Source organism: Grammomys surdaster, unplaced genomic scaffold (assembly GCF_004785775.1).
Source record: "Grammomys surdaster isolate TR1022 unplaced genomic scaffold, NIH_TR_1.0 100, whole genome shotgun sequence".
NCBI classification, from domain to species: domain Eukaryota; kingdom Metazoa; phylum Chordata; class Mammalia; order Rodentia; family Muridae; genus Grammomys; species Grammomys surdaster.
The window spans coordinates 12,285,333-12,311,199 of NW_021604579.1; the positions used below are offsets into that span (position 1 = coordinate 12,285,333).

The 25,867-nt window shown below is 47.2% G+C and overlaps 1 protein-coding gene across 1 annotated transcript; it reads left to right on the plus strand.

Moving 5' to 3' along the window:
• Window positions 1-24,950, plus strand: Lexm (lymphocyte expansion molecule). The gene is made up of 10 exons (XM_028784521.1): window positions 1-95; window positions 1,222-1,309; window positions 1,683-1,847; window positions 2,020-2,142; window positions 3,717-3,854; window positions 3,972-4,115; window positions 5,386-5,547; window positions 6,571-6,696; window positions 9,892-10,025; window positions 24,878-24,950. The coding sequence occupies exons 1-10, from the start codon at window positions 1-3 to the stop codon at window positions 24,948-24,950; spliced, it is 1,248 nt and encodes a 415-aa protein (XP_028640354.1).
• The last annotated feature ends 917 nt before the right edge of the window (window positions 24,951-25,867 follow it).

Below are 25,867 nucleotides of genomic sequence, written 5' to 3' on the forward strand. Positions count from 1 at the left end.
ATGAGACCACGCACCCACGGCGCCTCCCGGCGCAACATCATGTCCACCATCCCCAAGTGGTTCAAAGGGGCGCCCTTTGGGGTGCAGAGCCACAGGTGGGGCCCAACTGCTTCCTGGCCTGTCACCCAGTATCCAAGGGAGCTCCTGTGGGCCCCACCAGCGCCTCTGCCTCCGGAATGAAGGCTAACCCAGAGGGCTGGAGCCGGGGGAGGAAAGGAAGGGGGCTGGCTCACCCCTCCCCCACCACTCACTTCCTCCTCCCCCCTCCTCTTCTTTTCTCCTCCTCTTTTTCTTTTCCTCCTCTTCCTCCTCCCTCTCCTCTCTTCCTATGTAGCCCTGGCTGTCTTTGAACTCACAGAGATCTGCCTACACCGTTGCTAGGATTAAAGCCTCTAAATTCTTTTGCTTTCTGTACCATTTCTGTAGTAAGTTCTTGGAAACTATTCCCAAACCATCCAATGTAAAGCATTCATAGAGGCCACATGGCCTGCCCATCGCATGAAATTTAGCTAAAAAGTTTTGAGTAGGTTTGCAGCCCTGGATGTCTTATTTCTGTTTTCCTTTCTCCCTTTTCTCTTTTCTTTATTTTTCTTTTACTCTTTCCTTCCTTCCTCCCTCCCTTCCTTCTTTCTTTGTTCCTTCCTTCCTTCCTTCCTTTCCTTCTTTCTCTTTATTTTTTGAGACGGTCTCTCTACATAACCCTGGCTGTCTTGGAACTCACTATGTAGACTAGGATGACTTCAAAGTCATAGAGACTCACCTGTCTCTGCCTTCCAAGTGCTGGGATTAAAGGTGTGCACCATTAAGCCCAACTCTCATATTTCTTTTTATGTTCTATTGTGTAATACAGTTGCATATAAATGTCCTACTATGTGCCACACATGGTTCTAGGATCTGAGGTGGTGTGGTGGTCTGGATAATAGCCCTATATATATAATTAAATGTATATGAAAGATGATATGAAGTATCCACCATGTAGTATAACATCTGTCTGTGCACTTAGAGGTGGGAAGGATAATGGGCAGAACTTTGAAGAAAAATGAAGCTGTGGGGAGAAGCAGAGCATAGGGTGTGGCAACAGAGCATCTCAGGAACTCTCAAGATGATGAAGCAGACTTTCATGGGTCAGCTCCAAAGTCATCTGTCCTGGGAAACCAACTGCCTGTCTACCAGGGCTGCCCCAGTCAGGACCAGATGGGCCCTCACTAATACCTCTCTTAGGTTTGATGTCTCCGCTGTTTATCCCAACCAGAAGAAATTCAGCACCTTCACAGAGGTCCCATACTCCAGGCATCATTCTGTAGAACAGGTGAGCCCGCTTCCTCTCACGTGGTCTGTGTCCCTCTCCCAATACACCTGCACATGCTCCAACCCAAGCTTGGCTCATACTTGGCTTTCGATATGTTTGATAAACTCAGGACTATGCTACACACCTAGGAGAGTAAGGGCCGCAGGCTCCCTCTTCCACAGCTCATGCACCGGCCTGGCTCTTTCTGTATTTCTCTGAAGTGAAACAAGGCCCAGTCACAGAGGTGATCAGGACTCCATCTTGAGTGCTGAGCCCCTGGGTATCAGGCTGGGGAACTGTCTAGTTCCATTCCTAGGCCAGGGGCGACTTGCACATGCAGAGGGGTGGGGTAGGTGGTTATGACTGACTCAGCTCAGAGCCTGCTCTAACTTAGTCCCACATAGGACCTGGGACCTATAACTCCAAGGATACCTGCTTCAGCAAGAAGTTTCTGGAACAGAAATTGGGCTCAGGATGGGCCCGGGCCCAAGAAGCTACTCGGCTGACCCAGCTACCTCACTTCCAGTACCAAGCCATCAAGAAGGAAAAAGAGCAGCAGGTGAACTTCGGGCCATACCCTTCCCTACCTCCAGGAGTGAGACTTTCTGTCCACGTGGGCATCCCTCCAGAGTCCTAGTGGATATAGCTTCCTCTTGGAGAACACCATCACCCTTTGGGCTTGGACCTTCCCAGTTTCCCTTTTCATCCTGTGTTCTTTTCTTCTGGGCCAGGTGCACAAGCGGGGGCCTGGCTCCTACAACATCAAAGACTTCTTAACTGAGCTGCAGAAGAAACCACAGAGCAAACGGGGGTTGCTTAGCTCTGGGGAGACCCGCTTCCGAGGTCTCATCGGGGTATGTGATCTCGTCTCTTCCACCCTCCGTCCTTTGTGGGATTGTGGGAAGGCTGTTGACTCTTAGATAGTTTGAGAAGCACCCTTCTCTGAACCCATCTTCCCTCTAGGCTTGGCCAGGCCTTCCTGGCTTTCTTGTTGACTCTTCTGATCTCTTGTGTCTCAGCCTTGAGTCCAGTGACTGAGAAGGGTTGAGTGTGGTTCATCTCTATGTCTCAGAAGAAACCTAGAGTATATTAGAAACCCAACAAATGCATTCGTTTAGCTGGCCAACCAGGAAACAATGGTTAAGGAGCAACAGAAAGCTATGTACTGAACTAGGCTTTGGGAGAGCAGGGTGTCTGGCAGTGACAAACATAAGAGCAGACATCTTAGTGACACACACCACAGCATGAAGAAGGAAATACATATCCTTCTTTATGGAGTTTTGAGGGAGGGGAAATGACACAGGGAAGGAGAGTGCTGCAGGGGTGATTTACAGAGAGCGTTCTGGGAAGGCCTCACTGGAACAGAATCTGCAGGGGGCTCATGATACCTGATCCATGCACTGGCTTTCTGAGACATGGAAAGAAGCGAGATCCAGTCTCATTCTTTGGAGGACAGATAGATCTGATCCTCACAGTGGCCTGATTTTCCTAACACTGGCCCCACCCCCTCTGCCAGGTCTGGCTCCCCAAGGGTCTGGTTGCAGGGCCCAGAGATGAGGTGGATTGTGTCACCTATGGGACAGCAGTGCCACCATGTGGCTAAAAGGGGCATATCAGCCTCAGAAATCCAGCCAAGTCTCACTGAGACACCACCCACCTCCCTGCACCACAGGTTAGCTCTGGCCACTGTACTTCGAAGACCAATTTTGTGTTCAGGCTCCTAGCCACAGTTCTTCTGACCTCAAGACTTTCTGTCACCTTACCCCGACTTGTGTGATGGGACCTACTATGTGCCGGGCCCTGGGCAGAGGGTTTTGCAGACATTCAACCCTATCACTATTTCTTGAAGGAAAGTATTACCATCTCTGTGTTAGTCCCATGGACCATGAAGCTCAGAGGCCTGAGTTCACCCAGCAAGGAAGTAGCAGAGTCAGGGTCCCAACCTAGGATTCCGGTGCTCATTCTTCCCAGCCTGTTCACAGCATAGTGAGGAAGTTGGTCAGAGTTGTAGTTGTAAAGGACAGCTCTACAGAGGCTGTGGAACAGCCAGGGAAGAAGGTGGGTCTCAGGAGAGATGGTGTCTGGGAATCTTAGTGGGGTTGGTATGACTGACAAACCGTAGTGTCGGAGAGGGATTCTGAGGGATGGAAGAAAGCAGCGTAAGCAAGCATGATCAGGGAGATCAGGCTGAATACAAGGTGCTGAGTCAGAGGTGCTGAGTCAGCATCGTAGCTGGACTTGGAGTTGAGGGAGTGAACATAGGAGGAGACTCACGGGAGATGCTGTGTGGTGGGATGGATAACCCATGCTCGATCCAGAAACCTTGTTTCCCTTCATGAGATCTGAAACCCCAGACATCTCTTTCTTAGATGAACCAGCACAAAGACCAGGACTGACAGTCTTTGTGTTTCTGTCTCCTGCCCTGCAGAACTATTATCCAGGCCCTGGAAATTATGGGATAAAGGGGAATCCATACACACAGCTGGAGGAGAAGGCCTGGAACCGCTCACATTCTGACGGCCTCATGTGTAGAGTGTCCAACAAGCCACCACCCTTGTCTCATCAGGTACCCCCTTCCCCAGCCTCATCTTGTCTGGTCCTACAGGGTGACCTCAGGGGTAGGGAGGCCGAAGCCCCGCCTTGGCCACTCCCCTTCAGGCACCCTCGCCACTTCTGTCTCTAGGGCAGTGGCCTGGGACCTGGGACCTACACCATCAAGAGCGATATTGAGACCTTCGTGAAAAAATCCACGGGTACTCGTGGTCCCTATGACATTTTCTCTGGTGAACGGAGCAATCCTGTGCCCTACGGACATTACTCTGTGCAGGTATGTGCCTGGGTTGGTGTCTATGAGGTCTAACCCCTGGCAGGCTAATCACTGATTAGCCACGGGAATGTGGCCGTGTGTGTGTCAAGTGCTGCTGAAGAGGGGCTCTACACTGTGCCCCTGCCAGGGTGGGATTGGCTCCCTGTGTCAGGCAAGGAACCTGAGGTTGGCCACGCAGATGGTGATGGGTCACAGCCACAATTTGGACTTCTGACTCTGTGGCTAGTTCTCTCAGCAATAACATGAACTGTACTGATATACAGGTGGCCTGGCATGCGCCACCAGGCCTGCGGGGACCCCAAGGGCACGGGTGCAGTGTCTGGCTGTAAACATTTCCCAGGCTTCACGGACTCAGCTGAGTTAATGGCCATGTCCTGGGTAATGGAGCCCTAAACTGGAAGGTAGGAGCGGAGACTGAGCTAGAAATTTAGCTTGCCAGACTTCTTTCTGATCTCCATCAAAATCCCCTACAGGATTTTGTGGCTTCTCTGCTTTGGTCTCTTTGTGCCTATGGCTGTGGGGGCCAAGTATGTGCCCAGCCTTGTCTGTCTTGTCCCCAACATGGAGTCACTGCATGAGCAGGATTAGCCCAGTTCACAGTCTAGGTGCCGGGAAACAGACCGTGTGGAATTTCCAGTCTTGGGGAAAGAAAAGTGCAATCAGTAGAATAAAAACTCTGCGGTTTTAGTAGGAGACCATTGTGGTGGGAGCTACTTGGTAGTTACTGTCCTATGTCCTGGGACATGACTGATCCTAGGGTCTTCTACCTCCCACTAAGACACTGCCCCGCATAGCAGGGGCCCTGCCCCCCCCCCCCCCTTGTTGGTACTACAACCAGGGCTGAACCTCTTTGCTTGAACTTTTTCGTTACAGATTTTATTTTTTGGAGCGATTTTAGGTTCACAGAAAAGTTGAGAGACTAATATGGATTTCTGCATCCGATACCACTTACAGTCTCTCCCCACTATAAGCCTTGTAAAATGCACATTCGTTTCCTTATTTGGGTGTGTGGGACTGTTTCATGGCGTGTTTGTGGGGGATAGAGGACAGCTTGCAGGAGTCAGTGCTCTTCTTCTACCAGGCAGAGCGCAGGGCTAACACTCAGGTGTTTAGAGTTCTTTACCTGCCCCTCCCCCACTGTCAAAGTTCCACGTCAGAGCAGTGCCTCGGTTAGTCAAGTGTCCCATTGGTACCACTTGGTTTTCTGTGAGGGCTAGTAAGCCACTGATCCTCTTGGTACAGCATTTCTGTCTCTCTTCCCATTCCTCAGAAAAAGAAGCCCAAGGAACTGACGAATTACAAGAGCTTTTTGGACGAACTGAACTCACAACACAAGAAGAAACAAGGGGTTTTCTCGAAATATCCCCGGGATCCGAAACACCCCACAGAGAGAATTTTCTGGACAACCCTTAGTCAGTGCCCCAAAAATATGGTCAGTGTACCCCATAGCTTGTTTTCTCTCCTGGAAGGCAGCTTTCCAGTAGGCTAGGGAGGTTGAGGGAGGTGGGGTGCAGTGGTCGTGTGTGTGTGTGTATGTGTGTGTGTGTGTGTGTGTGTGTATGGCGGGGGGGGGGGAGAGCTGTGTCTTAGGGACCAGTAGGTGGCCAGTCTGGCCTTGTACTGGTTAGCCACTTTCTGAGCTGAGCTCACTTCACACACCTGGCCTGTTACTGTAGCCCGCACTAGCAGCCATGATCAGGATAATTCCTGTAGAACCCATAGCTGAGTCAGGCCACCAGGAAATCCCAGCCAGTGAGGCTTTCCACCTGCCCTTCCTCCTCTGGCCATACAGATCTGGAGAATGGGTCAAGAAGGCTGAGCAGGAGGGAGTGTGATAGGGTTTATCCTAAAGTTTGCCTACCTGATCTACCCAGGGAGGGACCAGGCTCTGCCTTCCTCAGGGCAGTCATCTCTGGGGGACAGTGACCAGTTCTTTGAGTGTCCCTTGGCTTTTGTCACCACCACCACCCCTGCCTCCCCAGGCAGGGCCTGCCTCAAAGGTCATAGGAAGAAATGAAGTAGGGGAGGCAAAGGGTATGGACAGTCTGACCACCTGTCATCCCTCTCCCAAGGGAGCTTAGGAGGGTCGTCCCTTGCATTTAAAGGGAAACTGGGCCACACAGATTAAAAAGGGTTCACTAGGTCCCCCAGTAGGAACCAGGAGACTCTATATAGGACTCAGCTCTCTGGCTCCAGGGCCAGTATGCCTTAGTCCCAGGCTACACTAATCTGCTCATCTTGAGGGCCCCTGGGAACCTGTAAAGAGGCATCTGGTTGGGGGTACGTAGAGTGGGTGGTATGGGACACGTAGATCTGAGGGGCACTTCACTTCCCTCATCCTTTGACAAAAGGTGCAGTAGTGCTGGACAGGTGAGGTCGGGTGCCATTAGTCTTCAGTTGTCCAGCCTGGGCTGAGATTGCTAGGGTTTCTTCAGTCTTTTCTCTTTATTCCCAGGATATAGCTGGCCCTGGTTCTTGGCTTCCTCATGAGACGGAACAGAAACATGTCAACCGGCCACCATTCCTCTTGGCCTCCAAGCGGTCTGGCCTAAAGGCCTACCAGATGATTTTGGGAACCTGGGTGAGTGGGTCTGGGTTGGAGAAGCATGATCGTTAGTTAGGCAGAGGACTTTCTCCTGCCTCTTTAGACAGCCCTGATCCTTTGTGGCCCTGACATGGATGCTCCTTGGGCCCAAGGCGCTCTCTCTCTCTCTCTCTCTCTCTCTCTCTCTCTCTCCCCCTCTCTTTTTCTCTCTCTTTCATTCACTCATTTTCCTAGGCTCCTGTTTTCTAGGGTCTCCAACTTGAGCAGGCATGGGAGCTTCTTAAAAGCTAGCTGGAGCCGGGCGATGGTGGCGCACACCTTTAATCCCAGCACTTGGGAGGCAGAGGCAGGCGGATTTCTGAGTTCGAGGCCAGCCTGGTCTACAAAGTGAGTTCCAGGACAGCCAGAGCTGCACAGAGAAACCCTGTCTCGAAAAACAAAAACAAAAACAACAACAACAGCAAAAAAAAAAGCTAGCTGGGCCAATGGACCTCACACCAGGGCTTCTGATTCAGTCTGCCTTGGGGAAGGGCTTTTTGGCTTATAATTCCAGGTGATAGTTCATCATTGCAGGGAAGTCAAGGCAGGAACCTGAAGGCCACAGTCAAGAGCAGAGAGGAGTGAACTAACTAGCGCACGTTTGCTCCCTTGTGTCAACCCCTCTTTCTCTGTCCTTACACAGTCCACGACCCAAACATGGCAAAGTGACACCTACATGGGTGAGCCTGCCCACTTCAATTAATGTAAACAAAACAATATACCCCACAGACACGCCCACATGCTGGCCCAATTTAGACAGTTCCTCCTTGAGGTTCTCCTCCTGTGTGGTTTTAGACTATTGACAATTGAAACTGATTATCACAGAGACAACACTTTGAGAATCAAGGAGCTAAGAGGCCCCACTCGCAGCTCTGTCATCTTCTTATCTTCCCTGGGAAACGCTTCTCCCTTCTCTCAGTCTTGGAGCTTCGAGGGCAGAGATGTTAGCCCATTTTCTTCTGCTTGAATGAACAAGTCTTCTGTCCTTTTTCCAGCCCAGCTCTTTTTTATTACCAGGTGTGTGATGACGTCCTTGGTAACGTTCTACCGAAACAGGCTAGTCTCAGCATTGTGAGCACCTGCCTCGACATTATAACCATACACAAACAAACAAGCAACACCAGGAGTCACACAGTCAGCTTACACCTCCTCTACCCCCCTTCCAATACCCCCACCTCCTCCCCCGTTCCCCTGCTGCCACAGGTGCTTTTTGCCTCTAGCAGTCCAGTCCAGGGAAGGTTTGGGCTTGCTGGTTTTTTTAGATTTTTTTCCCTGGTCTTTGACAACCACCCAGGCTTTTCTTCTCTCTGTCTCTGTCTCTCTCTCTCTGTCTCTCTCTCTGTCTCTCTGTCTCTCTCTGTCTCTCTCTCTCTCTGTCTCTCTCTGTCTCTCTCTGTCTCTCTCTGTCTCTCTCTCTCTCTCTCTCTCTCTCTCTCTCTCTTTCTTTTGCCATTGTGAAAAAAATCCTTGACAAAAGTCAGCTGAGAAGAGGAGCAATATTTAGATTCTGGTTCTCAGAGGTTTCAATCCACAGCTAAACTGAACAACCAGCTGGGGCCCGAGACTTTACATATCCCAACCATCTGTAAATCAAACACTTCATGTCCGTAATAGTCTCTCTGAGACACACTTTGCTTGTAACTTACCTGCCTTGGCATTATTATCCTGCTCCTTATCTCAGCCTGTACCCCAACATGTGAGCTCTCAGACATCTCAAGTAAAATGCCAGACGATCATCCTACTGTCACAGGGCCAGTGCCTTGGGTTCATTTCTGTCACTGGGATAAAAAAGTCCTGACACAAAGTAACTTGGAGGAAAAAGTTCATTTTAGCTCATGGTTCCAGATTGCAGTCCACCGTCTCATGGAAGCAAAGATGGCAGAAGTTTAAAACAGCTAGTTCATCGCATGCATGAACAGCTTGTTCTCTCTGCTCTTATCCAATCCAGGACCCAAACCCAGAATGGTACTGGCAGATTGGATTGTCTCACATCAATTAATAAAAAAAAATTAAGACCACCCCACCATGGGCATGCCCAGAGGCCAACTTGATCCAGAAAATCTCTTGTTGAGACTCTCTTTCTAGATAATTCTAGGTTCTGTCAAGTTGACAATTAAAACTAGCTCTCCAACAATACTAACCAACCAGAGCTCCCAGGATCTAAACCATCAGTCTAGGAGCACAAAGGAGGGACTCATGTCTTCAGCTGTATATGTAGGGGAGAATGGCCTTGTTGGCATAGGTGGGAGAGGAGATCCTTGGTCCCATGAAGGCTGGACGCCCCAGTGTGGGGGAATTTGAGGGTGGAGAGGTGGGAGTGGGTGGGTAGGTGGGAGTGGGTGGATGGGTGGGTGGGGCATATCCCCATAGAAGCAGGAGGAGGGGGATGGGACAGGGGGTTTCTGGGTTGGGGGGAAATGGGGTGAGGGGATAATATCTAAAATGTAAATAAAATATCCAATAAAAAAAAACTAGCTCTCAAAGCTAGTCATGCAAAAGCGAAGGGCTATGGTAGGGCCAGTTCCTGAGGCAGGGCAGGAAGACCCCCTGGACATGTCTACTGGACAATAAGCCAGACTCTGATCTTATGAACTCCTTGCCTGTGCTCTGTTGTGACTTTACTATGTCATCTTGAAGAGCTATGTCTTGTCCCTGAGCCTCTCCTGTGGCAAACACATGGGTAGGGTGGCCAGGGCATCCTATAAAGGACCATCTACCAGGTGACTTAGTGGATAGAGATGTACTCTTATAGCTCTGGATGCCAGGAGACTGGAGTCCACACTCCCTAGGAAGCTGATGGTAGAGTCCTTCCTTGCCTCTTTACAGCTTTTGGTGTGGTCAGAGACCCTTGGCTTTGCCAGCTTATGACTGTACCACTCTAACCGCTGCCTCTGCGTATCACCATCTCCCCCCACCAGCACCTTTTCTTGCCAGCACACCAGTCGTATTAGACCAGGGTTTCACCTGCTCTACCCTCATCTCACCCCATTGTATCCATCACAGTTCTCCAGTAAGGGCACAGTGGGAAGCACTGTGTTAGCACTTCAGTACGTTTTTGGGTGGAGTAGGTGACACAATTTGATTCCTAACGGCTGGGGTGTCAGGGGCCCAAAAGAGAGATAGAAATCCTGAGGGCAAGTCTTCACACCATCCTCACTAACCAACCTGATGTCTTTCTTCTCCCTGCAACAGAATCCCGTTGGCGTCGGCCGCTATCTCAACACCACCCTGATGGAGACCATAGACCGAAGGCAGCGATTCCGCTCTCTGTACATGGGCGAACCCAAGCGCTACCTGCAGGACCTAAACCGAGACAGACTCATGCAGTGAGTATGGCTGGAGCTCTCAGAGGGGGCTGAGGGCAGGTAGGATGGCTCTTTGGTGGCCTGGAGAAGAGGCTTGCTTGGTTCCCATGTTAGCTGCTCCACAGAGACCCTGGAGAGCCTCAGTTTAGGTCTTGGATCAGTCTCTTGCTGGCTGTGTGAAGAGAGGCATGCTGCTTTCCTTTGAGCTTCCTGTCCATCAGTCTGTCAGCTGTTAGTGAGTGGATGGCTGAGGAACTGCAAATGGGGTGATCAGTCTAAAAGTAAGGAGGAGAGGGCAAAGGCTACTCGTTCAATCCAGCACCATTCAACTCTAGGTGCCTGCATCTCACAGGACCTCAGGCTTCTGGTGTTGTTCAAGGGTTGGCAAAAGTCATATCAGGACACTGTGAAGCCAAAGCATGAAAATCCCACCACAAACTATGAAGAGGTCATAGATTCAGCTCGTTCATGAGTGTTCTCCTACCTTACTCATTGAGGGAGGGTCTCTCAGTCAAATCCAGAGCTCACCGATATGGATATTCTTGCTGGTGACCTTGCTCTGGGGGATCTCAGGTCTCTATTTCCCTAGATGAGAATTAGAGGTGGGTGGCCACACCCACTCAATATTTACATGGGATTGTGGGGATCCAAACTCTGGTTCTCATGCTGTCCTGGTAAGCAAGCCCTGCAATTGCTGAGCCAACTCTAGTTTTTTGAATGTAATTTTAAGATGGTTTTATTTATATAAAAATAGTCTTGTAGCCTCTTCTTCCTTAATCCTTTATTTGGGAGTTCTTGAGATAGAGCATGGGAAGTAAGAATTTAAATAGATTATACATAGGAAAAGGCCGTTTCCTTCCCCTGCTTTCTCAGTTGGTACAGTCTGGTTGGAAATAACCAAACTAGGATCCGTTTTCCTTGAAGATTTGGAAGGCGTTGTTCCACACATCTGAACTTCAAGCTTGGTTCTAAAGCCTGACGTCACTCTGGCTTGTGCATGTGACCTGCATATTTATTTCTGGAAGCTTCCAGGACCTTCTTTGTCCCTGGTATCTGGGATCTTCATGGTAATGGCCATACTGTAGTCTATTGCGCCCGGCACTTGGAGTGCTTCTGTCATCTGGAAACTCTGGTCCTTCTCCTCTGGGAAAGTTTGATTTTGGGTTTTTGTCTGTGGTAATTTCCCCCACCCCTTTCTTCTGTCCTTTAGACATATGTCAGATGTCTTTGTTTGGCATTCTAGTTTCTTGGGGGTTTGTTGTTGTTTTGACATGCTCACCTGTGTGTAGTGTGTGTGTGTGTGTGTGTGCATGTGAGACTGTATGATACATGTATATATGCAAGTGTGCATACATTTGCAGATGTGAGTCAGGACTGAAGTTGACATCAGTGTGATCTCTTGCCCTACCGAGGCAGGGTCTCTCAGTGGAACCCCGAGCTCTCTGAGCAGCTAGTCTAGCTAGCCAGGTTAGTACAAGGACTCTGCCTTCCACCTCCCATTTCTGCGAGGACTTCCTGGCTTGAATTCTGAGGTTCTGAACCCCTTATACTTGTATAGAAGTACTGCACACATTGAGCCATCTTCCCAGACCCTAGTTTCTTGTGTTCTTTTTTTTTATGTCTGTCTTTTCTGTTCTTTCTGGTAAAATCTCCTTGTTCTGGCTTTCTAGCCCCGATTCTACCGTAATTTTAATCTCTGACATTCCTTCTGTGTTATCCATTGCTCCTTTTTTGTTGTTGATGTAGTACATTCTCTTCACTAAGGATCTGGATTACATTTTGTCCTAAGTGTGTTGTCTCAAGCTCTTCTTAGCTCGTCCTTTTCTTCCCATATTCACTCATATTCAAGACAAAAAACAACACAGGTGCCCTGGGAGTCTAATGGGGGAGGGACTGACTGGATCCACCCTTCACCTGCCATGCTTCCTGGGCACGTTCTGTGTGGTCTGTGCAGAGCAGATGCTGAGATCTGGGGCGGAGACAAGGGACCCCTCCCCCCCCCCAGTCTGTGCTTTACTCTCTGGTCCTCTGATGTCTGTCTGCCTTGACTCCCTGGCTCAGCCCCTGACTGAAACCTTTCCACAAGCTATGCCACTGTCTTCAGTTCAGAAAGAAGGAGGTGAGGAGCCAGTGTGGATAGATCTGATACAGATTTCCATCTCCATTTTCAGTGTTGGTCACGGGCCTGCTGCCTGAGATCCCGGTGCCTGTGGCTCCTGGGTCTTCCTAGGGTCTGTGGCAGAGGCTGGATTCCCTCCTGATTCAGATTTCTCTCTTTGCCTTCACAGCTATGCTGACCCTCCCTCCTCCACTATCCGTTTTCTCAGACACGTTAACCCTCCTCCTCCTCTCCCTCTACTGTTTGCCTATCCTTCAAGGGCTCCTTTACACATCTTCTGGTTCGTCTCAGGTGGGAGCAGAGACAAGTGTACATATCACCTGTACTTTTTCTTTTATTTATTATGCATTTGGTTTTTCAAGCCAGGGTTTCTCCGTGTAGCTCTAGATGCCCTAAACCTCGCTTGTAGTCCAGGCTGGCCTTGAACTCTGATATCCATCTGCTTCCACCTTCTGAGTGCTGGGATCAAAATTGTGTGCCACCACTGCCCAGCTAATTTTTAAAATAAAAAAAATTATTTTATATGTAAGAATGTATTATGTGTTCCGAGTGTATGCCTAGTGCCTGCAGAAGTCAGAAGAGGGCATCAGATTGCTTGGAACTAGAGTTGAGGTTGTTGTGAGCCACCATGTGGATGCTAAGAACTGAACCCAGGTTCTCTGTAAGAGCAGCAAGTGTTCTTATCAGCTAAGCCATTTCTCCATCCTTCACCTGTCATTAAGGTACACTAACACGTTTAGTGTATAAAAGCACTTCTCCCCTTTCTGGCCAAGGTGCTCAGCCTTATTTTACATGTATTGAACCAAAACCAGAGAGGGAAGCAAGGAGATATGTTGCCTGAAGTCACAAGGCTGGTGAGCAGCAGAGCAAGGACTGGAAGCTGGTCCTTCCTCTTCCAGGTGTGTGTGTGTGTGTGTGTGTGTGTGTGTGTGTGTGTACATGCATGTAGGGATGTGAGTGTGAGTGCACATTCATATGCAGCAAGTACCTTCTCCTGCAGACCCATCTCACGGGTTAGTGTTAAACTTCTGACCCTAGCTATGTCTAGGGAGAAAGGCTTTGTGTTCTTTCACTATATACTTAGTTTGTTTCTGAATTGTTTTATTTTTATCAAAACTTTTTTGTGTGTTCTTTTTTCTTTTACTTGTTTTTGTTGTTGTTTTGAGATAAGGTTTCACGAAGCTGTATTTAGCCTGGCAGTGGTGGCACATGCCTTTAATCCCAGCACTTGGGAGACAGGGGCAGGCGATTTCTGAGTTCGAGGCCAGCCTGGTCTACAGAGTGAGTTCCAGGACAGCCAGGACTACACAGAGAAACCCTGTCTCGAAAACCAACAACAACAACAAAAACCTCTGTATGTAGCTGAGGGTGATTTTCAACACCTACCTGGTCCTTCTGCATCTGACTTCCAAGTACTGGAATATAGATTATTTTTATAGCCAAAACCAAACCAACTAACCAAACAAAAAACCACAGAACCCTATAAATACAGCAGGACAAGGATTCTTGAGAGAGATAGAACACAGCTTAAGAGTCCTTTTATTCAGAGCCATCTCTAGCCAGGACTCCTCAGCTTTTCTTCCAATCCTCAGTTTTCCAGTCTGTAAAAGGAGGATAATTTATACCCTACAGGGACATGATGTGAAGCTCAATTAGTGCCTGTGGATGTACTTAAAGGGTCCCTGTGGGTGTCATATCCCTGAGAAGTTTCTCCCTGGGGAGCTTATGTGTTGTTCAGGAAGCCCTGGCTCCTCCTGGGCTCCTGGGACAGGAGGGCTGCCCCCCAGCAGGAGGGAGGCCAAGAGGTGTGGGAGATTCGAAATCCCTAGGCACTTCCATCACATGGTCATTTGTGAAGCTGGCTTCTGTCCTGGCTTCTGCTTTCGGGTGGGTGGAAACGGTCCCTTACCCACCGCAAATGTCATTTTTGCCTTCCTACACTAACCTCCATGTTTTTGCTTTCTGGATGTTTCTGTTAGCAGCAGCATGTGCTTATGTCATGGAAATAGCGCTTTCTCATCCTGGACATGCGTGAAGATGCATTTGTTTGATAGAGTCTCTCTTTTTGCCCAATCTCTTTTGTTCTATGTTTGTTGGTCTCTGTTCTCTGTTGGTGATTTCCCACAGTGTCTACTTAACCCTACCTTGACATGTCTGTCCCTCCAAAAACTCCTCAGGAGGTCCCTCTGTGCTTTCTAATAGTTGATGGTGCCCTAGAGGAGCAAGTATTAGTGTTCTTGTTGGGGCATCTTCTGGTGCTGTTGTCTCTAGAGCTTAGCCCTTGGCCTGGGCCCGACAAAGCTTTTTTGGGCATCTAAGCCTGGCTGCCGAAGCTCTTCCATGTAGGAGAAGGGAAAGAATAATAGTCAATGATTCAATTTCCATTTAATTCAAATTTTACACCATGGTGCTCACTGGGCTACAGAGACAGCTTAGCCATCAGGAGCACTTGCTGCTCTTACCGAGAACCTCGTTTTGGTTCCCACACCCATGGGATCCAACACTCTCTTCTGGACTTTGTGGGCACCAGGCACACAGTACACATACATGTAAGCAAAACTCTCATACACATAAAATAAAAACAAACATTTTTTAAAGAACTACAGAACCAATATGGTGTCCACAGACTGTGCATGGTTGTGCATGCCTATAATCACAACAGTGAGAAGCCTGGGGCAGGAAAACCACCAGTTCCAGGTCATCTTGGGCTACGTAATGAGCTAATTACAACCTAATCGTATTTCAGGACACTGAATGAATGGATGAATGAGTGAATAGATAGATATCTAGGTAGAGTACTCAGCTGGTGTCGCTGTGAGCAGAGAACCCCGGTTTCCAACAATAAATCTCCAATCTTCAGCAAGCTGAGCACCAACATTCATCTCTCTGTGTCCTGAGTGGGAACACAATGTGACCAGGTGCCTCACACTCCTGCTGTCACGGAAGAGCCGTTCTTACCACCATTTCTCCCCATGATGGACTATGCCCACAGACTCTGGCTCACCATAAATCCTTCCTTCCTCCTGTTGCTCTTGCCAGGAACTTTCTTACAGCACAGAGACAAGTAACTATATGAAAATTTATGCACAAGCGTGTTCCAAGGCACCTCTCCGGCTGCTGGGAGTGGGGAGGGAAGCTGACACCCTGACAGCATTCAGGCTTTCTATCCATGTTCCTGTTGGCATTTTCAACTTCAATCCCATTTTCAGTGGCACCTCATGCCGTCAGCTCTTTAGTCTTTCCCAATAGGAGATTCCTTAGCTTTACTCTCTACCAACTTGGGGCATAGACGCTTGGATCTACTATGTTGCGCGTCTCCCATCCACGTTTCCACTCACAAAGGACTCTATTTTGCAAATAGATTCTTTCATTTGTTTGCGTGGGTCTATGCTCTAAGAGTTTTGTTTTATTTTTAGAGAAATGTTTATTATAGACTCATAGGAAGGTGCTTCTGTGGGGGAGAAAACAACACGCTGTTTCAGTTAAGCTGGCCTGCCCATCAGCCACACGCTGGAAGGGAAGTTCTAGAGAAAGACTAAGGCCAATGTACAAGAAAAAGCAAACCAGCTCTGGCTAGCATTAACTTTAAGACTCTTATTTCTTTACTTTTATTTCAGTGCATTTACAGGAGAGCAAGAGGCTAACACATTGTCTTAAGTTACTTTTCTACTGCCATGACAAAGCACCAGGACCAGGGCAACTTATAAAAGAAAGAATCTAGTTTGGGGGCTCACAGTTCTAGAGGTTAAAGTCCATGACCTGTACGATGGGGAACATGGCAGCGGGTAGGTAGGCAAGTCTCTGGAGCAGGAGTTGAGAGCTCATATCTTATGCACAAGCATGAGAAGCATGAGGCAGAGAGCTAACTGAGGAAGTCAAAGCCAGGGCCAAGAGACACACCTCCTCTAGCTAGGCCACACCTCTCAATCCTTCCCAAATAGTTCCACCAACTGAGAACCAAATATTCAAATATGTGAGTCTATGGGAGAGGGTCATTCTCTTTCAAATCACCACACATACACAGCCAGTTCATGTGAAGTATAGTGCAATTTCTGAATTTCAAAAGTAAAATAAAAATCTTTCTAGTATATATCTCAACAGGCAGGTTTTTATTTGTTTACTTGTTTGTTTTGTTTTGTTTTTCTAGACAAAGTTTTCCTATATAGCCTTGGCTGTCCTGGAACTCATGCTCTAGACCAGGCTGGCCTCAAATTCCCAGAGATCTGCCTGTCCCTGCCTCCTGAGTGCTGGGCTTAAAAGTGTGCACCACCACTGCCCAGCAAAAGGCCATATATACTCTTTTGCATTTACCTTTATTGTTGCCCTTTTAACTTTTTCTTCCTCTAAATTTTTAATTGATTTGTGTGTGTGCATGCGTGTATGCATAGACATCCATGTGTACAAGTGCCATGGCACATATATTGTCGAGGACAATAGTCAGTAGTTAGTTGCAATGAACAGCAGTTGGGTCTCTTTGACCACATGGGTCCCAGGATGGAACTCAGATCCTTGGGCTTGATTAACAGTGTCTTCACCCTCTGAGCCATCTCACTGGCTCAAGACAGCTAATCTTCAATCGGATAAAGACATGGTAGAATACATGATTTATACAATTCTCAAGAAAAAGAATTGGATTGTAAATCTTTTTGTAGACAAAATATCATTTGTTTTCACACAAGACAAATGAGAGCCACATGAATGTACCAATATATCCCTTCTGAAAATATTACCAGGGATCTGCTTCAGTCAAAGCAAGAGTGAATTAGGGCAAAGAACTCAAGAGTGGGAGGGACATAAAAATATTTCTGACTAACAGTATACCAAACTCAAAGTAACCAACAATAAAAGACAAACTAATAATCCAAATATCAAGTTGCTGGGATAATCTTCTTTGCACCGTGTAAAGCTTGTCTTTGTATCATTCAAATGTTGGTTTCTGTACCGACAGAGAGCTGAGTAATGTCTGGGCTTTGGTATTGTTAATTTTACAAAACACTGAGACTGGTGATTCTTTACAAAAATAACAATACCAAAGTCCAGACACTATTCAGCTCTCTGCTGGTACTAAAATCAACATTTGAAACAATACAAAGACAAGCTTTATGCACGGTGCAAAAGAAGTTTATCACAACATAAAGCAAAGAGTCTTTGCTTTGAAGACAAAGTAGTAAACAGAACAAAGGTTGATATTTTTGTTTTGTTTGATGAGTTCTTGCTATGTAGCCTATGTAGTCCAGGGTGGCCTAGAACTCCCAGTCCTGCTCTAAGCTCCCACAGGCTGAGATTACTTGAGTGCTCTACCATACTCCACTATAAGATAAACATTTAATTCTGACAAACAACATCCATGAAGAAATCACAATAACCATGCACTCTCCCAATACTCAAATAAGTAACAAAATCCCACATAATAACTGGAATTCTCAGTAGATCTGTCTAAAAATATGTCAGATGAGGGTGTGTAGTAATTATTTAGAGGCTTCGGATAGATAAAGTTTACTCTGCCATTTCAGACACTTAAGAAACATTTATAAGGGGGCTGGAGAGATGGCTCAGGGGTTAAGAGCGTTGACTGCTTTTCCAGAGGTCCTGAGTTCAATTCTCAGCAACCACATGGTGGCTCACAACCATCTGAAATGGGATCTTATGCCCTCTTCTGGTGTGACTGAAGACAGCTACAGTGTACTCATATATGTAAAATAAATACTTTTTAAAAAAGGAGGCATTTATAAAAACTGATTGTCTAGGAAACTCTCAATAGAAGTGTCTAAGCTAAAATGTCATCATAGAAAAATTTATGTCCATTTTTCTAAACATAATATAATAAAGCAAGAAGTTAACGTCAAACGAATGATTCCCCAAACCAGGAACCTGGAAATTAGAAAGCACACTTTTCTTTTTAAATTAAATTTTCAGTTAGTGCACAAACACTGGTCTTAGGTGCGGGAGCTCACGCATACCTGCTAATACTCCTCCCGTTGATCTCCCCTGCCCTCTCCGACCCCTTGGCTTCTGCTCCTAAGAAAGGCCTCTTCTGTCTGGGTGTGGTGACACATGTCTCTAATCCTGTAAGAGGCAGGTAGATCTCTGTAAATTTCAGGCTAGCCTGGATTACATAGCAAGTTTCAGGTCAGCCTCGGGGTACATAGGTAGACCCCCGTTTAAAAACAAACAAGTAAGCAGGCGAATACCCCTTAAGCTCTTAAGTCTGAGAGTAACTGAGTTTGAAATGTTAAACTCTTTAGAAAAGAATTACAATGAAGACAACTGTAGGATACAGACTGAAGGGCAGCAAGGCGCCCAGCTCAGGAGACCCATGGCTTTCAGTGAGCAGCTGGAGGGTTGAGGGCTGGCTCTGCACCTCAGAGCAGGTGCCGCTGCAGTGGAGCCAAGTCTGGGTCCCAGCACCTGTGTCAGGTGGCTTACCTGTAACTCGAGCTCTGGGGATCTGACGCCCTCTTCTGGACACCCACATGTGCACATTCTCCCATGCAAACACACATTTATACTTAATTTAAAAACAAAATAAATTCTTCTTTTTTTTAAAGTGGGTTGAAGAAATGACTTAGTCGTTAGGAACATCTGCTGCTCTTGCAGAGGACTGGGGTTGAGTTCCCAGCACCCATATAGTGTGGCTCACAGTCTTCTGTAGCCCCAACTCCAGGGATCTGACACTCTTATCTGGCTTCAGCAGACAGTGCCAGCCATATACAGGCACACACACACACACACACACACACACACACACACACACACACACACATACACGTTGAGATTTAGAAATCACCACACAAACCATATGGACACTGATTTCATCTAAGCAAAAATAGTTTATTGAACACACAACCTAATACTGATCAGATCATGACCACAAAGAGGAATCGAGAACCAAATTGTGGTACCAGTCTGTCCTTAGGACAGGCTCATAAAGGAGAAAACTACAGTGACCACACTGAGCTCCTGTGCAGGTGCAGGAAGTGATACCTGGTGGTTAGCTCTGACTCAAGGTATTTTAGACAGAACAGTTCATATTGACCTTTGGTTTGATGAGTCCTACCTGAAGCTTTGTGGAATTTCATAAGATTAACAAACCTCATGTAGAACATACAGATCACAACAGGGTATGTGGTCAGCATGACGAGAGAGTGGATGGGGGAGGGATTCTCACTGGATCCTTCCTACTCTTTTATGTTGACATCTGCCATTTTCCAGGGTGGTGGCTGTGGTCCCCTGGGCTTGTGGCTGTGAAATCTGTAAAGCCACAGATAGCAGAGGTGCTGTAGAAGTAGTTGGTCTGCCGTTTTCCCATCTTCTAATATGAGTAAGCTCAGATTGACGAGGCATTTGAACGGATTTGCCATGTCTCGCAGGAGGGCAGAGAATGCAGGGAACAGGGTATGTGGCTCTGACTCTGATCTTGTGCATCATTTCACCTCCTGGGCCAAGAATGGGGCCATGGGTGGCAAGACATGCCCTTTCCCAGCATGCTGTCTGTCTCTAATCCAGGTGAAGGGGAGCATAGGTCAGAGGTGCAGAACCTCCTGGAGTGTGTCAGTCCACTGACTTTTTCTCAGTCTCAGTTCCAAATCTCTCCTGTTTTTTCTTGGGCTGTTACCAGGTAACCTCTGGTGTGAGTCCTGTATAGGAAAGCACTCTTTCCATTTTACTGTGTATACAGTAGGTGCTCTATGTTGTTCACTGGATAGAAGACCTCCATCTGGCTACCTTTCTGGATCTTTTGACTAGGACGTTTCATTTTATTTTGTTACATATCCCCAGACCTTAGTATAACTGACCCCATGATGGAAATACCAACAGGCCTTGGAACCCAGCATGTAGGCAGTACCACCTGCGAACTGAGAATAAAGACCTACACTGTCAAAGTCTGTAGTTCTGGGAAAGCCCCCAAATGTACTTGTTTTGCTTTTTGGTTTCTGTAGTTCCACTTCTGGATAACTGTCCTTGCTAACTGAGGTATGTCAATACAACATGGGGGTTTTGTGCTTAAAACTACAAGTCTGTACTTGGATACTGAACACCCAGTGTAGTCAGTGGCTTGGCTTGAACCCGTGACTGAGTAGCCTTGTCTGGTGGATACTCTGCAACCTTTCTGTTTTCAAGACAGAATCTTTCTATTTAGCCTTAACTGGTTTGAAACTAACTATGTAGACCAGGGCTGACCCCAAATTCACAGAGATACCCACCTCTGCCTCAGGTGCTGGGATTAAAGGCATGTGTTGTCCCACCCAGCCCTAACTGGAATTTTTAAAATTCTGTTTGGGTGTGATGGTGGGAAGGTGTATCTCTAAATTTGAGACCAACCTGGTCTATGTGCCGAGCCCCAGGCCCTCCAAGGCTGCATAGTAAGGCACTGACTCAAAGACAAAAATAAAGCAGAAACTCTAGCTGGCCCACTCTCTGGCCCTGTGGACCAGTGCCAGCCTGGCAGCTCCCTTACTGGCCTCGTCCTAGTGATACTGACTGTACATGGTTGTTCTGGTGTTTACCTGGGAAACTCCTATGTGTCATCAGTCACTGCTCTGCTGAAATACAAAAGCTTCCCTGGTTTCCACACAGGGTCTCTTTATTCTTAGCCTCTTGCACACTGCAGGGTGGCACATGCTTCCCTGTGGTACTGTGGCTTCCTCACATGGCCACAGTGAAGCTAGACAGAGTGTCTCTGTTCCCCTGCTCCAGTGTCTTGCTGACATACAGAGGAGGAGCTCACCAACACTTGTCAAATGATGAGCCTACATGTTCATTAATGAAATGGGCCAGCGACCAAGTAACACCATGAAAGGAACACTTGAGAAGCTTCTGGATCTACTTGGCAAAAATTTACACTTTTTCTTTTTTTCCACGATGTTTTATTATGAGCAAAACTGAACGCGTAGAAAAGGTGACACAGGGCTCTACACCCATGATTCATTTAGACTTTGTTACTATGGCCTAACCAGATGGCTCATGGGATAAAAGCACTTGTTGCCAATCCTGATGACCTGGTTTCAATCCCTAGAGTTCTCATGGGGGAATTAGACAACCAACTTCAGAAAGTTGCCCTTCGACCAACAACACGGCATTCATATATCTGCACTCTCTTTTATATACAAAATTATGTATTATACATAATTATCACATTACTAATGTCTTAATGCTTAATTATATCTTCTATCTTCCACTCTGTTAGACATCTTTATAAAAGATTTAAATTATGTGTGTTTGTGTATTTGTATGTGGGTATGTATTTGTATGTGGGTATGCACACATGGGTGCAATGCTCAGAGAGGCCAGAAGAGGGCGGCAGATCTCCTGGAGCTGTAGTTACAAGTGGTTGTGAGCCAGTGGATGTGGGTGCTGGAGGCTAAACTCAAGTCCTCTGCAAGAACTGTATATGTTTTTAACCCCTGAGCCTTCTCTTCTGCTCCTCTTAATCATCTTTCTGCCAGAACACTACCCCACGCACTGTCCTTTCAGCCTTTCAGTTAAAAATGCATTCTTTATCTAAAAACTTTACATCGGGACCATAAATATTCAGTGCTCAAAGTAATAGTAAATTCTTATATACTTGAAGTATGTTTACAGTATACACAGAGTTTTAAAATTTATATATTTTTATATAGTTACTTTTCTCATTGCTGTAAGAAAATTCCTGACCAAACTAACTTGAGGAGAAAGGGTTTATTGTGGCTCTGAGTTGGTGGGCATGGTCCATCAATGGCAGTGGAATCAGCTCTTCCGTGGCAGCAGGAGTGTGAAACCCCTGGTCACATTGTGTCCCCACTCAGGAAGCAGAGAGAGAAGAAAGCTAGTTGTAATGGTTTGAATAGGACTCCATAGACTCATGTGTTCAAACGCTTGGCCGTAGGGAGTGGCACTATTAGGAAGTGTGGCATTGTTGGAATGGATGTGTCCTTGTTGGAGGAAGTGTGTCACTGTGTGGGTGGGCTTTAAGGCCTTCTATGGTCAAGCTATGCTCAGTGTGAAATCCAGTCTCTTTCTGCTGCTGTGGATCAAGATCTAGAGCTCTTGGCCCCTCCAGCACCACGTCTGCCTGCACACTGCCATTGATCCCACTGTGATGGTACCAGACTGAACCTCTGAAACTGTAAGCCAGTCCCAGGGAAATGTTTTCCTTTGTAAGACTTGCCTGGGTCATGGTGTCTCTTCACAGCAATAAATCCCTAAGACACTAGAGCTCAGTTTACTTTCTCTGTTGTGTTCAGTCCTGCACCCCAGCTAATGAGCTACTGCCCACATCCAGAATGGGTCAGAAGATGGGTTAAACATTTCTGGGGATACCCTCACAGGCATCCCAGAAGTTCTCTTCCCACCTGATTCTAAAGCATGCTAAGTTGATAAAATTAACCACCACAGTACGTTCTCTGTGAGATAACTAGGCATTAAGTCCAGTGTTTCTCAGTTGAGAGTATTGAAGTTTTAAGAAAGCATGAATTCCAAAGTCACTGTTAGCATGCGGTGTTGATACCTGCCTTCCTCAAAAATTCACTGAGCCCCCACTCTGTGCAGACACTGGCCTGGCTCCTGGGACAGTGTAGCAGAGAAAACAGCAGGTCAGTGCCTCTAGCTTTTGGAGGATATACCCTACTCCCCACAATTGCAAGAAAGCATGAGATCTGGAGGAGGCAGGTAGCACTTAGAACCTCTCCGTCTCTCTGGACAGAATCTGTCCCTCTATCTATCCCCAGAGTTCCTGAAAGAGAGACCAGGATGGACAGTTCTTTGGACTCAGGAAGGCTGAGAAAGGACCTAGCATCTTCTTGTTCTTACCCTGCCCACTTCCACCCCACTCCCTATCCCCACCCCCTCTACTCACTTTCCTACACTTCCTGGACTTTTGTATATTCTGTTTGCTGAAAGACTGGGGTGTTTGGGGTCAGAAAGAGATACTCTAGGAAGCCCCTCCCTGGCCTTCAGCCTAATGTGAACTCAGAGAGCATCACTGGGAATGATGTACAGAGCGTGTGAGTATCAGCGAGATCAGGGCAGGGGTGGTTCAGCCAGTCACTAAAGGCCTTGGACATCAAGCTGAGATCTTGGACTTGGTTCTGTTAGAAGCCACAGGTTTTCATAAAAGTCAGCTTCATTTATTTCTATTTTTTATTTACTTTTTTTTTCCGAGGCAAGGTATCATCAGGTAGCCTTGACTAACCTGAAACTCACTATGTAGAGCAGGCTGGCCTGTAACTCACAGAAATCCACCTGCCTCTGCTTTCTGAATGCTAGGAATAAAGATCTGTGTCATCACATCCAGCCTTAAAAGTAAGATTTAGAATAGTATAATCTACCTACATAAAGTCATTCTTTCTCAGGCCTGAATTATGTATATATGTGCCTGAGTGTTTGTGTGTGTGTGTGTGTGTGTGTGTGTGTGTTTGTGTGTGTGTGTGTGAGTGCAGTGCCTACAGAGGCCAGAAGAGGGCGTTTGATCCGTGGCGCTGGAGTTAAAGGTATTTGTGAGCTGCTTGATGCGGGTGCTAGAAACTGAACTGGCATCCTCTTCAGGCACCGTGTGTTTTCAACCACTAAGCCATCCTCTGGGTCCTGGACATTCAAATGTATTGATGCATGTAGAAGTTAGAGAGCAAGCTGAGGTGTCTCAGGAATACTGTCTACCTTATTTGGACGATGGGATCTGTCATTGGTCTGGAGCTCACCCACTAGGCTAGGCTGACTGACCAGCAAGCACCAGAGATCTGCTTGTCTCCACCTCCCCAGTGCTGGGATCACAGTGCATGCTACATGCCTACCTTCTCATGTGGGTACTGCAGAGCAAACCCAAGTTATCATGTATGCATAGCAGACACTTTGCTAACTGAGCCATCTCCCTAGCTCCAGCTTCTGAGTTTGACAGAATGCATGCAGTCATGAAACCACAAGCAAGAAAGTTTCTTCATCCCACCTGTGTCAATGCACTGTGTCAATGCACTGTGCCCATGCTGGTGACAAACATGTCCGCCATTCCCAAACGGCATCAACCATGCACAGACATATCTTTCCCAGTGTTCTTGAGGCTGCGCATGTGGCAGGGGTTCTTGAGGCTGCCCATGTGGCAGGGGTTCTTGAGGCTGCCCATGTGGCAGGGGTTCTTGAGGCTGCCCATGTGGCAGGGGTTCTTGAGGCTGCCCATGTGGCTTGTTCCTTTGATGCCAAAATGTATCAGAGAGTGCATGGGCTGCCTTTGTTCATATCTCAGCTGCCATAAAGAGCTATGTAGCACCCTCTAGATAGCCACATTTCCATTTCTTTCTGGCAACTATCCCAGAACAGGATATTTAAGTCATTTGGTAAAATGAACACACAGTGGTCTAAGAAACACTCAGAGTATTCGATGATGGTGAGTTGTTTGTATTTGCACCAGCGACGTGTGAGGCTTTATTTGATCCATGTCCTGGGTTTGTTTCCATACTTTGTTGGTTGTACTGGGGATAGAACCCGTGTCTTCTATATGCTAGACAAGCACTCTGCCCCTGAGCAATCACTTTCTGCTTTATTTATTAAGGCAGGGTTTCTTGCTGAAGCTGGACCTCACCGATTCTGGGTAATTTAGCTACCCTTCTTGCGGTTTTTCCTCAGACCTCCTATAAGACATTCTGGCTATGATAAAATAGGCATAAAACAGAGAACTCTCCCCTAGAAAGGACCCTTTGTTGTAAAAAATCTGGAAGTCATAGATGGGGAACTCACTTCCTTGCAAGAGATTGTGCCCATTTTTTTTCTTTCTCTCATTTTACAGGGAACGGATTACACCTTTTACGAAGGGCAAGTGCTCTCCAACTGTGGACTACAATTCCGATCCTACTCCTTAAAGCCACTCAGGAAGAACAGCCTGATGCAACCAGAGAGCCCAAGGCCGGAAGAGAAATCTTGGGATGGGTGGGCGGGAAAGGAAGCAGGGGTCTTGGAGAATGCCTGGGAGAGGGGAGAAGGTGGATGGGTCATCTTTGCTGTAGCCCTGTGGTCAAAAGTCACAGTGTCTGCTGGGACAGCAGGGGGGCCAGGTATCTTTTGTTATAAGAGATCCATTGTCCTAAGCATTCCAGTCAGCTGGTGATGTAAATTTGGGACTGTGGGTGACTCCCTGCAACCCCTTGCACTGTAAATCCCGAGCATGGGTACCTAACTCATTGTTGCCCCAGAATGAGGTGAGAGAGGAACATTTGTTATGTAGCAGCCTGGTAGGAAAACCCCATTTCCACACAATGATGCTCTGGAAGATCAACAGAACCTCACTTTGGGAGGAGACTGCTGACTTCCGGTGTCCAGCCATTGAAACAGCGTCTGCACCCCACTTTAGCATTGTGGGTCACCAGTGTAGCCAGAGGTGGGTCCATGGGGGTGAGTGACGACATCCTGTGATGTTCCCCTCACTGCATCGATGACAGTTGAGTGTGGTGGGGGGAGCCAGCTGTCCCCAGAGAAGAGGATGTGGAGACCCGACAGATTCAGCCACAGAACTTATGTAATAAAGCAATTTCAGACACGTTTTCAGAGCAGGTTTTACCAGTTGCTTCTTCACTTGGGTCCAAGTCATGATTGTGGAAGAAATGAATAACAAAATAGATAACAAAATCCTCTATGTAAAAACTGACCCACAGACCCTTCAAATTGGCCCAGCAGTCAACTTAGCAAAGTATCATGAAATAAGGTCAGTCTATCCAATGAGCTTTGTATAGCCTAGGAACACACCATCGCAAATGGGAAACCTAAAATACCATCTGAAACA

Coding starts and splice junctions, on each gene's coding strand:
- Lexm (XM_028784521.1), top strand. CDS start 1: ATGAGACCACGCACCCACGGCGCCTCCCGGCGCAACATCATGTCCACC. Junction 1,848..2,019: donor AGAAGGAAAAAGAGCAGCAG/GTGAACTTCGGG, acceptor CTTCTGGGCCAG/GTGCACAAGCGGGGGCCTGG. Junction 5,548..6,570: donor GTCAGTGCCCCAAAAATATG/GTCAGTGTACCC, acceptor CTTTATTCCCAG/GATATAGCTGGCCCTGGTTC.